Source organism: Nipponia nippon, unplaced genomic scaffold (genome assembly GCF_047370975.1).
Source record: "Nipponia nippon isolate SJK-2023a ecotype South Korea unplaced genomic scaffold, ASM4737097v1 scaffold_1, whole genome shotgun sequence".
Classification (NCBI taxonomy): domain Eukaryota; kingdom Metazoa; phylum Chordata; class Aves; order Pelecaniformes; family Threskiornithidae; genus Nipponia; species Nipponia nippon.
This window is the reverse complement of record NW_028262290.1, coordinates 150,741,635-150,755,206: the sequence shown is the minus strand read 5'-3', so window position 1 is coordinate 150,755,206 and position 13,572 is coordinate 150,741,635. Positions and strand designations below refer to the sequence as shown.

General features: G+C 40.6%; 1 protein-coding gene across 22 annotated transcripts in view; it reads right to left on the bottom strand.

Moving 5' to 3' along the window:
- Window positions 1–1,532: 1,532 nt before the first annotated feature.
- SVIL (supervillin) overlaps window positions 1,533–13,572 on the bottom strand; it is a 142,498-nt gene continuing 130,458 nt past the window's right edge. For all 22 annotated transcript variants that reach the window (XM_087777815.1, XM_087777833.1, XM_087777702.1 and 19 more), the window contains 9 exons: window positions 12,369–12,520; window positions 11,060–11,165; window positions 10,032–10,239; window positions 9,224–9,357; window positions 8,386–8,541; window positions 7,850–7,993; window positions 3,572–3,693; window positions 2,618–2,773; window positions 1,533–2,492 (listed from right to left, as the gene is read on the bottom strand). In XM_087777815.1, the coding sequence (XP_087633941.1) occupies window positions 2,406–2,492; window positions 2,618–2,773; window positions 3,572–3,693; window positions 7,850–7,993; window positions 8,386–8,541; window positions 9,224–9,357; window positions 10,032–10,239; window positions 11,060–11,165; window positions 12,369–12,520 (1,265 nt within the window). In that variant the 3' untranslated portion in view covers window positions 1,533–2,405. The remainder of the gene's footprint in view (window positions 2,493–2,617; window positions 2,774–3,571; window positions 3,694–7,849; window positions 7,994–8,385; window positions 8,542–9,223; window positions 9,358–10,031; window positions 10,240–11,059; window positions 11,166–12,368; window positions 12,521–13,572) is intronic.

Below are 13,572 nucleotides of genomic sequence, written 5' to 3'. Positions count from 1 at the left end.
CAATGTTAGGAGTAAAGCACTTAAGTAGGCAGTTGGGTTCTGCGTCCCGGTTCCTGGAACTGAGACACAAGATATCAAATTGTGTAAAAATCACAGTAACTCTGAGAGCTGACAACACTGAATTACGTTTCACTGCCTGCAGGTCCCTGTGCCAGCTTGTCTTGTCTTTTAGCTGAGATTCTAAAGGCTTTAAGGGTGGGTGGATGTTGCCCTTCAGCAGCACTTGGAGGACTGACAGTGTTTTCAAAAAAACAAAAGCAAATGATATTACCCTGCCAGAGGGAAAAACAAGGTCAATCATGCTATGCAAATCAGCTCTCTGTTGGAGAGAAAAATCAAAACAGAGGAACCTGCTACCCCCGAGGTACAGATTGAACATGCATAAACAAAACTTAATTTCTGCTTGATTTTATCACCAGAGAGGGTGAAAGAGGAAAATATATGGGTGCAAAAATACTTAGATGAATACAGCAGTGACTTTGGAAACCTCTCAGTGCTTGAAAAATAAACAAGCTAAGAGCGTCCCCCACGCAGAAGACATAGCTGAGGACCTCTGAGGAACCATCAGACATCTAAACATCTTTTTGCTGGAGGCTATGTGAGAAGTATCCTGGCTCTGAATACTGTTGCTACCCTTTTCTTGGATTATTTCACTTCAGTTCTTGACAAAAACCAGTAATGAAAGGAAATACACCAGTGCTGAAGATTCACCTGCAGTATCTTGGGTCAGGTGAATAGTACTTATGTATTTCTAGGCTTTTGGTTTATTTACTTAAAGGCTAGCCTACAACCTATTAACTGATCTGTCAAAACAAGACGAATTTTAACTATGGAGCAATATTTACTGCAGATCTTGATGAAATCTACATCTCACACATTCGAAGATCTGACATCATTTCCCTGGGCCTCGGAGAACGACAAGAGCAGCAACAGGCACGACTGCAGGTGATCACCTTTTACCTAGGCAGGAGAAGCTCTGAAGGGCTGCACGGCAGAAGGTAACTTAGGATGGCGGGAATGAAAACGTGAAATCCACTAGGCTACCAGAGGGGAACCACACAAGTTGTTAACAGAAATGCCAAATGCCTGAAAAACATTTCAAACAACAGCAAATGTTTACTCAATTACTCTATTCAATGTCCTGATTAGCTGAATAATAAAGATTTTGACTCCGGTCCTTACTGAAAGAACGGACATGATGCCATACTCATTTTCAGTTCAAGTTTTACTCCCATTTGCACATAGGTTGAAAAGATTTTTTTCAAAGTTTGAAAACCAGCATAATAAATTTGGTTTCGTGTATAAAACAGGGCAACCCAAGGGATACAGGAGTTGTGTGACTCTTCTAACATTCAGCATTAGTGTCGCACAACCTAATTTTATCTCGTATATTGATTATTTTCTACATTATCTGCTTTGCAAATTATAACTCTGTATAACACCCGCAGATATCTAAGGTTAAAATATTTTGATAAAATACCATGTTATGGAAGGTTCCAATGACTTAGTATAGATTACAGTACAAAATAATGGCAAGTCAGAGCATCGCTAAGAGTTTATTCAGAAGCTTTTACTTTCAGTTCTTATATCACAAAAGACATGTTTAATGTTTACAACAAGTATTAGAAACTGAGATGTTTTTATTTCTACTATTATAAAAGTAACATAGGAGACCATCCTAAGCCATCTTCAAAATGCAGACCAATCTTCTTTTTTTGTATAGAAACTGTACACAAAAAACAAGGCACTATACATTTTTGGATAATAAAGTATAAAGGTTGATTCGCATAGTTTCTCAAGAAATCCATGCTATAAATACAAATGCTTTTTGTTCAGTTTAGCACCTGAAGCAGCACTGAGAACAATTCATTAACTATTGCAAAGAGAAACTTTTCAGAATGCGTAGGAGATACATATTGGTGGTATAGCTAATTCAGTACAAGCAACTGCCATCCAGCTACTTTTCTGTAGTTTTGACATGAAAGTCTTGAAAGTGAATATATATTGCATTGTTAAATACATACTTGTTCTATGTGTTTATATAAATATAATTTCTTTGTAATCCACAAACTAACAAAATAACACTTTACAAAGAGAACTTCTTCAAAAACAAAAATGGCAAGTATTGTATATAGCCAAAGGACACCTGCAGCAGTAGCTCAAGAAACTACTGTTTAAGTGCATAGGAGAGCAGAGCTTAAACACTTTACCTTTAAGAGTCAAAACTGAATTCCATTTCCAAAGAGTTCTCTTGGCCTTTTATAATATTACACACCTCCAGATAGGTAGTCACTAATAACTTCAGATTATTTCTATTTATTCTGTAAATGTGGGGTACAATTCTTCTAAAGGGCATAGAAAGTGAAAACAGACATCCCTTTAGTGCTCACTCCAATAAACACAACTTAGAAAAGTCCTTTTGCCTTCTTCAGATTAACCTGTTTCCAAGATGGCAGCGCGTTGTACTCTTCTCTCGTCATCTCTAATGCAACCTGCATTTAAAATGAGAGGGTATGCCATTAGTAAAAACACTTCTAAGTAGCAAAACTGTCAAATGACTTCTCAGCACAGTTAGACACATGTGCACAGAGTAACAGTGCACCTATTCTCTCCTTACCTCAAAGTCCTCATCTGAAAGATAAATTTCAAGCTTCAGTGGATCAACTCCCTCCGGTAGAGGCCTAGCTAAGAGATCTGCTAGTGGATACACCGTTTTACACAGCTTGGCCAGCACGTCCTCTACAAGGATTATCTGATTAGAAACATCAGCATCCTGTAGGGAGAAAAGGAACACAGAACAGGATCACAATGCTGAAACCACCAACTGCTCCCACTGCAGTCTGCAGATGGCATGGGATCAACCTGTACTGCCTGGCCCGCGAGCACAAAGCTATGCATCCAGGTCTGCGCATAGGCGAATGGCCCTGCCCTACAACAATTTCACAGCTGAAAAAAAGGTCTGCACTTAGCAGAGGACATCCTGTAGTCTCAGAATCTCAGTTCAAGGCTGAATTCTGTGTTTAGTCATGAAGCCAGCATTTGTCACTACAGATGGCTGCAGAAGACTTACAAAGCAGAAAATGTCATTTGCCTTGAGATGCCCCTTCACTGAAGGCTTTTAAAGCAGTCACGTGCAATTTGGCTGTGACTCTGCTTCCCAGGCGGGGAAGTCAATGCTGGAGCTCTTGGAGCCAGCTGATCCTTGCACTTCGAGCCTGGAGGATGGACCAGAACTGCATGTGGCTGCCTTTTTCACATGACTGAAACAGCTGTTCTGCTAAACTCTAGCACATCTCTTTCTAAGAGATGATTCAGATAACACTTTCCTCCTGCTTTTAACAAAAAAGAATATGAGAAGTTACATGGAAAAACAACTAGGAATGCCTCTGATACCCACACTCCCAGTCAGAATTTAGCTATGTTATTTTTTTCCTGTGCAGACTCCTGAACTGCACTTTGTAAGTTCATCCTCTGGACTTTGGGGCTTGACAGCACAAGCAAGCAATATTACTGACAACAGAAGACACAATTACTAGCAATAGGAAACAATCCGTGCAATGGAAAGATTTACCATTTCTGTGATCTCTGCAATGTCTTCCCTGTGTTCCCAACTTGGGAACATATTAGTGAAGGTCAGAGGCTCTAGGCCAGCATGAATTAGATAGGATTTTGGGGGCTTCTTTACATTTTTTCCTAGAAACAGTCAAAATAGAAAAAGAAGAGAGAAATTACAAATGGTACCATATTTTGCAATGTTACCCACTATCCAAAGGAATAAATTTCACCAGGATTTTTTTTTTTTTATGTAGTATGGCACCTTTTAACATGTTTTTCAGTGTTCTTAAATCTGCCTTTTACTGTATCTGACCACAAAGATCAAACTAGGTATGCTGAAAATCCCCCCCAGTTAGTTCCTAACCCAATGTATTTCTTATCTTACAAAAACAGAGTTAGAATAGAGTAAGCCGAGTGCGACGGTCTGAAATTAGCCAAATTCAGGTAAATGAAACCTGGTATGCTCAGCAGAAATGTCCTGCCAGCAGCAAATAAAGCTTAAGCTTGGAGGCTTAAGTGAGAATGTTTAAACTGTTCTTAACTTGGGACACTGAGGTCTAACACAATCGTTTTATTACAAGTTCAAAGGAACGGGATCTAAAAGTTAACAGAGGTATTGCAAGAGCTAGATGGTAATTACTGATGATGACGACGGTCCTGCTTCTTTAAAACATGTATGTGTGCACACTATATAGGACATGACATAACCCTGCCTAGGAGTGATGCCGTATCAGATTAAGTGGCTAAAGTCATTATGCCAAGTACTGTTGAAAAAAGGCCCTATTGGTTGAACGATTTCATTCCCCATTGATTCAAAAGCACTGATAAACTCCAAATATTATCGGAAAGAGGTAGACAGGCAGTCAGGGACTAGGAGGAGCTATCATTCAAAAAAATATTGTACCTTCATCTTACTTGGATTCAAACAACTCAGTCTAATCAAATCTTTCTTCCAGATAGGCAATGGAAAAGCTGAAGATGTTGCAAAGTTCAGAATCAGGTGAAACTAACAGAGCAACATGACACCACCTCACTTCTGAGGGCTGTAGCTTCCCTAAAAACTTCTTCTTGCAAAATTCTGTTATTCCCTACATACAATCTCAGAGCATCTTTAATGCACTAAGATTTCCTCCAGAGCGTGTAAGTCCATTGCTGAAGATCCTGTTTTTTACTGTAGTCCCTACCTGCACTTGATGCATGTGGGCTGTCAGGCAGAAGGGTCTAAAAGAACACAGCCCCCTCCTCCCCATTGCCGAGGAGCACCCCAGGAGACTGATGCAATACCTGTGCTGAATGCAAACGGAGAGCCTGGCTGGACATCGTTGTTCTGTTAGGTTTGCAAAACCTGAACATTACAGGTTTGGCTTTACATCAGATATTGGCAGCAAACTGATTGGAGAGAATCTGCTCACATGAAACTGAATACTAGAGATAAAGCTCTGTGGAGTAGTCTAACAAACGTATTAGAATGCGAGTGCTTTAACTATACAATTTAGACAGGAGATTTATCATTTGAATACTTGATTTTAAGCCTTCTCTTCCACGTATTTTCACTGTGGTTTATGTGTTCATTCTACCATGAACAACTCAACAAGCGCTTAAAAACTTTGCATTTAAAAAATGTGTGAATCTGCTCTAGTAGCGCTGCTCCGCTCTCAGTAATTCAGCAAAGAAATCAAAGAAGAGTGGCATTTGCTAATGTTCCAGTATAGGTAAGATGAATTTGTATGTGTATTTGTAAGTGGAGAAACGTTTTCATTGCAGGAACTCTGCCCTCAGCACAAGCTGATCTCCTCACTAAGGATCACTGAAGGGCAAACCAGATTCTTCCCTCTCCTAGTGGTCTGCAGCTCAGCTCTCCAGAGTGCTGATTTAGCAGATAAAACCACAGAAAAAACTTTCAAGACATTTTGACAAGTTAAATAAGGTTTATGCACAAGGAAAACTGCTAGATATATTCAAGAGATATCCAGACTTGCTAATCAATCTCTTTCATACCATCATGTAGTTAAACACTGTAAGCCAGGAAAAGGAAAAAAAGGGGGGGCGGCAGGCAGGGGGAGAGGGACATAGATGAGGAAAGAAATGGAGAGAGAAAAAGAAGAGAAAAGCATTTTAATGCTTCCAATCACTCAACTATACTCTGGTAGTCAAAATAATTGCAGCAGCATTGGTATCTCCTGAAATTCAATTTCTCCACCTTGGTAAGTAACAACACATAAGAGCTAGTCAGCCCTGACAGGTTGATGCAATAAAATTTTGAAGTGGTTGACAGAATCCCAGATCATGAAAATGACAGACCACCAGAACAGCATAGTTTGAACAGTAAAAAACTGCTAAAGTAGTTCACATCAGCTTTAACATAGAAATAGTACAAGTAGAATCAGTGTTTAACAGTAACAAACTTGCTCTGTACCTATCCAACCACACAGCCCAAAGCTCTTGAGAACTACCCCATGGCAAAGAGGATAAAGCCACAGCTGCTACAAAGTCATGGCCAGCAGTAAAGAAGTAAGTGCCCAGCAAAAAAACTTGTCCTGTGATACATATGCTAAACTTCAGACCCATAAGGAGTCACTGAAGAGCTTTCCACTGTGCATCAAACTCAGATGCGGCATATTCAATCCAGTGCAGAAGGTATTAATCCCTTTTCCCATCATCGAACTCAAAGTTCAAGAAATCTGGAAAAGTATCCGGACCTCAGCATGTGTATCTGATTCCATCTCTGCTGGGGCCAGAAAACATGATTTTCATTACCAGAAGATTACAGCACTGCATCAGGAACAGAGACCAGGTTCTTACTTCCATCTCTCTCACTAGCCTGCTGAGCAACTCTGGGCACTTCATTGCATGGGGCTCTGTTCCTCTATGCTGACGTTCACTTCTGCTGTGGAGCACATTGTGTGAAATTATTTCAAAGAAACGCATCTTATTACTCCTTCTGACTTGCAAAATCTGGGGGTGGGGGTGGTGGAGAACAAGTAACTGGCCTCTTTAGGAACTCAGCAGTCACTGCCAAAGACTGTTCCAATTACTGCCCTGTCTCTAGCACCCCATTCCTAAACAAATGCTGCTGTTTGGCAGGGCAGTGCCAGGGACACGAGAGGACAAACCATGTAGAGCAATAATGCAGTCCAATAAAGGTCACCCTTCAGTGTCTCCAGTACCGGTTTTTAGCTGTCTCCTGCCAGGTGTTACCACCTCCCCTCAGTGACACGAGGCAACTGAGTAGAAACACAACACTTGCTCCTACTCTTATTCAACCTGCAGATTGGGAAGGAGAGGCTGGCTTATCCTCATAAGGGTGGAATCCAACAGGGATTTCCCTCTTCAAATATACAAATGTCTATGGGAGAAGATGACAGATACCACCAGCTGCGTCACAAGTTGTAAAGTTTATTTGCTACAGAAGAAATCAGTGGCATCATGAGGTCTGGAAGTCTGTAAGTGAACAGGCTTTCCTTGCCAGAGGGCATAGTTTGCACCAATTAAGCCCTAGTGACTTACTCGCAGTGGGAAACTGCTCTGACCTAACAGAACATGGCTGTTACTTATGCCCTCTTTCCTGGATGGTAACCCCACACTTTTCTTTATCCATCCCCCCATCAGAAGATGCGAGGTCTGTTCCCAGACTCACATAACGTTAGATAAAGTGAAAGGAAAGCATTACGGTGTCTCAAGGAAACTCTACTAGTGCAGAAAATAATCTAGTCAGTGTACTCTTAGATGATCATCAATTGCAGCTTGAATCACTGCACGCTGAGTGGCAATAACTCTGTCTCACAGAAATGAGCACAGAGCCTCAACTCTGTGCGCCAGCATTTCCAATGACCACCTCTTTCCGTGTGAGACTCGTTCTCGATCTTCAAAGTCTTTCCAGCTCCCCCACTAAATCAAACCCCAGTTACATCAGCAAACAGTATCTTCATTCAGTCTTTTGATGCACAGAAGCTTATGAAATCTGAAAGGAGCTAGACAGAAAGCATTCAGGTTTAAGTGGCTGTGTTCTCAGAATTCCCTTTTAGGCATCTAATGTCTGAACTATTCTCCCACAGTGGGAGCACAGAAGAGAAATAAAGCCTTTCCTCTGAGAATTGAGTCAGCAGAGTATCTTGGCAATTTGGGAATGCTATTACTACACAAACGGTTTGCTAAGAGCAAGCGGAGAATGTATCTTCAAGCACACTGATGTTTATTAGTCCCATTGGGGAAGCACCTAGGTACTTTTCAGCTCAGGACAGTAAGGCATGAAGGTGTGACACACTCAGAACAGCAAGGCACAGCCATCTCTTACCTTTGCAGTACCGGAGCACTGTCTCCATGGCACATTTTCTGTCTGTAGCCCACCTGATTCGAGCTGATCCAGCAATTTTGTTTTCCACAGGCCACCAGCCTTGCCACAGGTACACTTCATGGTGATTGTCAACAAGGAACAGTGCTACACAGCCAAAAAAATAACAAATCCATCATCAGCCACTTATTAGTTCTCGGAATCCCCTAAACAACCCCAGTCTTACATGCTTGTCAGCATCAGGACAGGACCATTTCAAAGCTTAGCAAAGCTTTTTGTTACTCATCAGCTGAACTCAGATTCTCTCATATTAACAATGTATTTTTATACCAAGCTTTTGGGATACATGTATGTTTAATTAGTTCTCAGCATCTTTATGATGGAAAAATTACTGTTATTGCTTAATGCTGTATAAGCATCACACGCACGCATTTTCCTGCGATAAATCAAGTTAAAAGTGATTACAGTTACTGAATCACTGCCCAATGCAGGATAGCGTTATCTGTTTTCTTGTTACTGAAGTATTTTAAAGCATGTACCTGGCTGTGGGGCAGTGTAAAGATCCTCTTGCAAGAATGGCATGGAATTGATGACAGCAGGGTCTCTTGAAGGGTAAACATACTCGGTGGCTGAGAATTCTCCTGATGAACTACTGAGGCTGAACAGGCGGGGGGTGAAATTAAACTTTCCAGGATCTTTAAAGAACAAAAATTAAGATGATTTCCAATAGAAAATGCCAGAGATAAATGTAAAAAGTGAAAATAAAAAAAAAATCAACTTTTAGAGTGATTGTAAATTCTCTGCTTTTTTAAAAATCAAGACAGATGACCAGATGTCTTGGGGGACCAGCAACAGCTGTGAAGAACTTGAGCTAAAAGGCTGGCTGCCATCAGTTTGAATCTGATCCTGGCTAGTTACTATCAGCCATTTCATAACTGGCTGTTTTGCAGCTTAAGTGAAGCAAGCCCATCTCAGAGTTTACTTTTTAGCTGACAAATTTTCCACTTGGTAAATCGATCCCCCTGCTACCTTTGTTGGCAGTTGCAAAGCGAAAACTGGACAAGAATGCATGCAGAACTGCCTCCTAAATCCCTTCAGCAGAGAAGCAAAATGTGTTGGTAACAGTGTTAACTGTTGCTCTGTGCTGCATGAGTACAGAGGGGCTGCAGAAGGGGGAGAGAACAAAATGAAACACTTCGTTTTCCAGCACTTTCCTTCTAGAACAGTATTACTTAACTCAGTAGATTTTTGGAAGCTTCTCTCTGAAGGGATCATCTCAACTACCAAGAAGTTCTTCAAAAGCTTTACGTTAAATCTCACAGTACCATAGACCAGTAAAGTAAAATGTGAGTGCCAAATCCAGGAATGCAGGTCTACCTTGCAACATGCAATCATAGGCCTTTCGATCTCTCCTTCCTAATGCGTCCCAGAATCCCAAGGGCTCTGACCCTTCATCACATTCATGTATCGTCACCTTGCTGCTGCTGTGCAGCCCTGCCTCCAGCGGACATCTACAAAACACAAAGAAAGAGAGTGAACCCAGCTTTCCTGCCCCGAACACAGCTAACACAAACCTGCTGGCCACTTGCATTATTAGAACCCAAAAGCACCCTATAGGCTTGTTGCACACTTCAAGTCAACACAGGCTTTTTGAAAATGACAAAAATTATCAAGAAACAAGATATGGAATTTCAGCAACCATTCTCATACCATTTCTGATCACATCCCCAGAGTAGAGGAGATGCTCGCATGAGCTCTCAGTAGGGATTCTCAGGGCCTGTTTTTATAACTACTGCTGTCCTCCTCACATGCTTTCCCAAATTCATTTCCTCTTCCTTATTCACAAGGCTTGATTTTAATCCTCCTATCAACTAGAATTTAGTTTGCTATTCAGGTATTGAGCATCCCCCTCCAAATGAAAAAAGACTGGGTTTTTTTCCATCTTTAATTAGTACAGTATGAAGAGTAAGTGCATTTGACCTTAAGTAAAAGTGATTACAGAACATGTGTTTTCCTCACTCCATCGAATCAACTACCCATCATTCCTCCTCCTTACCAAGCATGCACATGCTGGAGTTGTACTCACAGGACAGCTTTATTTATTTCAACTTTTCTTTGAGGCAGACTATTTTAAGTAAATTGGTAGCCTGTATAAACATCTCCAAAATATAGGTCAGACACTCACTGTTCTTTTATTTTATTGGCTGCTGTTCTTCCTACATCCTTGGTGTGAGATTGTGCTTTGCAGCCATGCCACAGGTAGATAAGAGCTTTATTTATATTGAGGACAATCATGGATGTCCGGGAACGCAGGCTGCTGCAGTGACATGCTACTTCAAGTAAGTTTCCTTCATTGGGAACTTCTCCTCGCACGCAATATAGCCTCCAGTCACCTGGAGCAGACAGGAACAGTGCAGCAGTATTACACAGTCACATGGGATTGAAAATTCAAGACCTCTGCTCTGGAACAGCTGTTCTCATACTGGATGAATTTCACATATTGCATGCCTATATTATCACAGAATAAACTAGCTAAGCATCAGGTTTGGCTAACACTACTTGAGAAACCCTGGTGCAGAAAAGATGCCTTATGAAACCTTGCTACAAGAGTACAAGCATTAAGAGCTGAAGAGCTTAACAGAGCAGAAGAGTCAAGTTTCGGCTCTGTTTCATACAGGAAAAAAGGAGAACCAAATGCAGTAGTCCTTCTATTCAGCTCTTCTTCCCCTGTGCACCTTAGGCACAAGAGGTCACATTCAGATACGAACTGGAACGTGTCCAAGTTACACCCGCACTGAAATTCTCCCACCTCAACTGCAGCATTCAAGGAATATGTTGCAAAAAGTAATAATGGGTAACAAAAGCTTGAAGTTCTCCTTGGAGCAGAAGAACTGCTTATAAAAATACTCTTTTGCCCCGACTACGTAGAAAAGAACGTATTTTAAAGCGAACTTTGCTTAATTAAAAAACAACTAGAACCATTTATATGCATATCAATACAATAAAGTCAGCTTGCTCTAGGGTGACAAAATCCATTCTAAGCCCAAAGAAGAAAAACTACCTTGAAACAAAGCATGGCAAAGCTGTCTCATGGGTTTCATGGCATTCATTTCTCTTTTCTACAGAGTATGGTAGTTGAGACTGCATTCAAAGCCCTTCACAATAGGTAAAAAAGGATTTGGGGGCAGAAGCTCTTAACTAACAGTAATTTACTTTGTGCATTTTCTTCTTCCTCTTCCCTTCTTCCAGCATGCACAATCATCCCTCCTTGGAAGCACTGCAGGAAGCATGGCGGTTCTTTCCCTTGAAGCACTTGTACCTGGAAATTGAAAGCACCATTCTTCATTAAAAAATGAAGCAAGTATACAGACTCAGGAAAACTAGTCTCTGTGGATTATTAGAAATTATATAGTTATGGCCACCCATGAAGATGGCTTCCCTTGTACTTTACAAGTGCTGACTATTGTTTCAATTACCATATATATATATCAGCATGCAATGGGTTTCATATGTGACCTGCATATTAAAAGAAACCTCTAGTTGGAATCCAACAATCAAGAGTTTCAGAGGATAAGGAATACCAAATAAACTTTAATTTAAATTAGGTTAAACTAACCATTATTTGAATTCTTTACAGGACCGGGCCATCTTGCCAGATATTCTTTGAACCTATTATGAGATACTGTAGGAATTGAAGTAAGTTCACAATTTGCTGTAAACTGGTTTATGTGACAACATGCACGTTCTTTGCTCATTAAACATTGCATTTTGATTATGAAGCTGATATAGCCAATTGTTAAATCAGCTATGTTGCACAGCATCTCACACTCTGGGTCAAGTGTATTTGTGTATCTCCTCTATGAACTCCTGTCTTACTGGTCACGGCGATGCTGCTGTTAAAAAACTAATTACACCATTATCAAGGTACAGAAACTAACTTTAAACCTCCCTTCTTGTGTGCTGGTAACAGTCAAGCCACAGCAAAGCCTAACTCCACCTAAAGACAAAGCAAGCTAGCCTGTCCTCTGAGCTTCAAACTAGCTGTATCTGCAGTTGCTAGCATCTCTGCAAAACAAGGCAATCTACTCCATAATTAGAGAGTAAACAAACTGAAAATTTCAAATGTATTTTCATGCCTTGGCCTGGCAGAAAGTGCTTCTCCTGTTCTCAGCACTTGGAAGACAGTCCTGTTATCTACACATATATGGAAGGGAAGGCACAAATTTGTTTAACTGTGCTTCACCTATTCCTGCAGGGAGAGGAGAAGGCATTCTTCTTCAGCCAGTCTCAGAAACATCGTCTTTAGAAGTGGGATTTGGGAATGACAATCCATAAGGGAGCTTATGTGTCTCTGGAAGTTGGAATAAAGCCAAAAGTAATTTTAAGGGCTTGCTATTTGCACTGGCAAGACAACCTTTACAGAAAGAGAGGAGGCAAAAAAGATCACCCACATATACTGTTAGTGGCTACCTGGGCAGGCAAGTCATACCAGGACTGCCACCTAGGTCTGCAGGAAGCTCACCTGTGCTCCTCTCTCTTCATCAAGTTCCACTGTCATCAGCGCCGATGTCCCTTTCTCACTCACTGTGGAGTGCCTTCCTTGCCAAAAGAAATACACGCATTTCTCTTTTCCAACAGCTCTTACTTGTTGCTCTCCTTTTTGCCTGCTTCCAACTGCAAAACAGAAAGCACATGCTGAAAAATGTACTCTGGCTATAGGTTTAAACAGCACGTGGTTTAATCTCATCTGCCAGCTCAGCACTATCCCGTCCAGAACAGGAAAGATAAAATGTCCAATTGGAGGAACATTAGGTCTCCAAGCCAGTACGTCCCCATGCAAAGTTGGCATTGTCTCATCAGGTGGATGTAAGCCCATATGCAGAGATGCCTGTGTTGGCCAGAGAAAAAGATGTAGAAAGAACTGGTACTATCTGGAGAGAAATAACTGACATCACTTGAGCCAATTTGCATGTGAAATGGTATGTCCAGTTATGTTACCAGAAGAGTGCATTATGGCTCATTTTCCACATTATACACTGTTCTTTGGCAGCAGGAGAGTAGCTGGCTGCTGAGTGATACTGGAAACACCAACAGCTGAGAAAGCTACAGGCATAAAAGAGAAGTCTTTCCTGGTAAAGTGATATTAGAAAGGAAAACTACAGAACAAAAGAACACCAAAGCCGTATTTTGCAGTCATAAAAAAGTTAGGATTAGGTAAGCTTTATATATTTATTTTTTAAAATTAACTCGGTATTTCATGTTGGTCTGGAAAGTGTGTTAGCAGCAACTCTTTGCATTTTTTTTTTTTTTCTTTTAAGGATTGGTATTTAGTTGTTACGATAAGCAAATAATGTTTACAGCAAGTGAAGCTCAACAATACAACCAGTTATGGAATATTTTACTCTTTCCAGTGAATACTGAATAAACAGATATAATTAAATCAAAGATTTTAAAAAAAAACCCAAGAGCTTTAAACCAGATTCTTAAAAAAATATTAAAACTTCTGCCTTGATTTCAGCAGCGCTGAGCAGCATCCAGCTGAAATACTTAGGAGAAAGCATCTTGTTTTTTTCAAGTTGAGAATACTCAAACCACTAGCCACTTCTAAAATTTATGGTTTTTACTCTTATCTGGACATTCAGCCCATAAAAGTACTGCCTCCTACATAAAAAAATATTGTTTTGGAGTGATGGAATATATTTCCATCCATTTTGATTAGGAGCCTG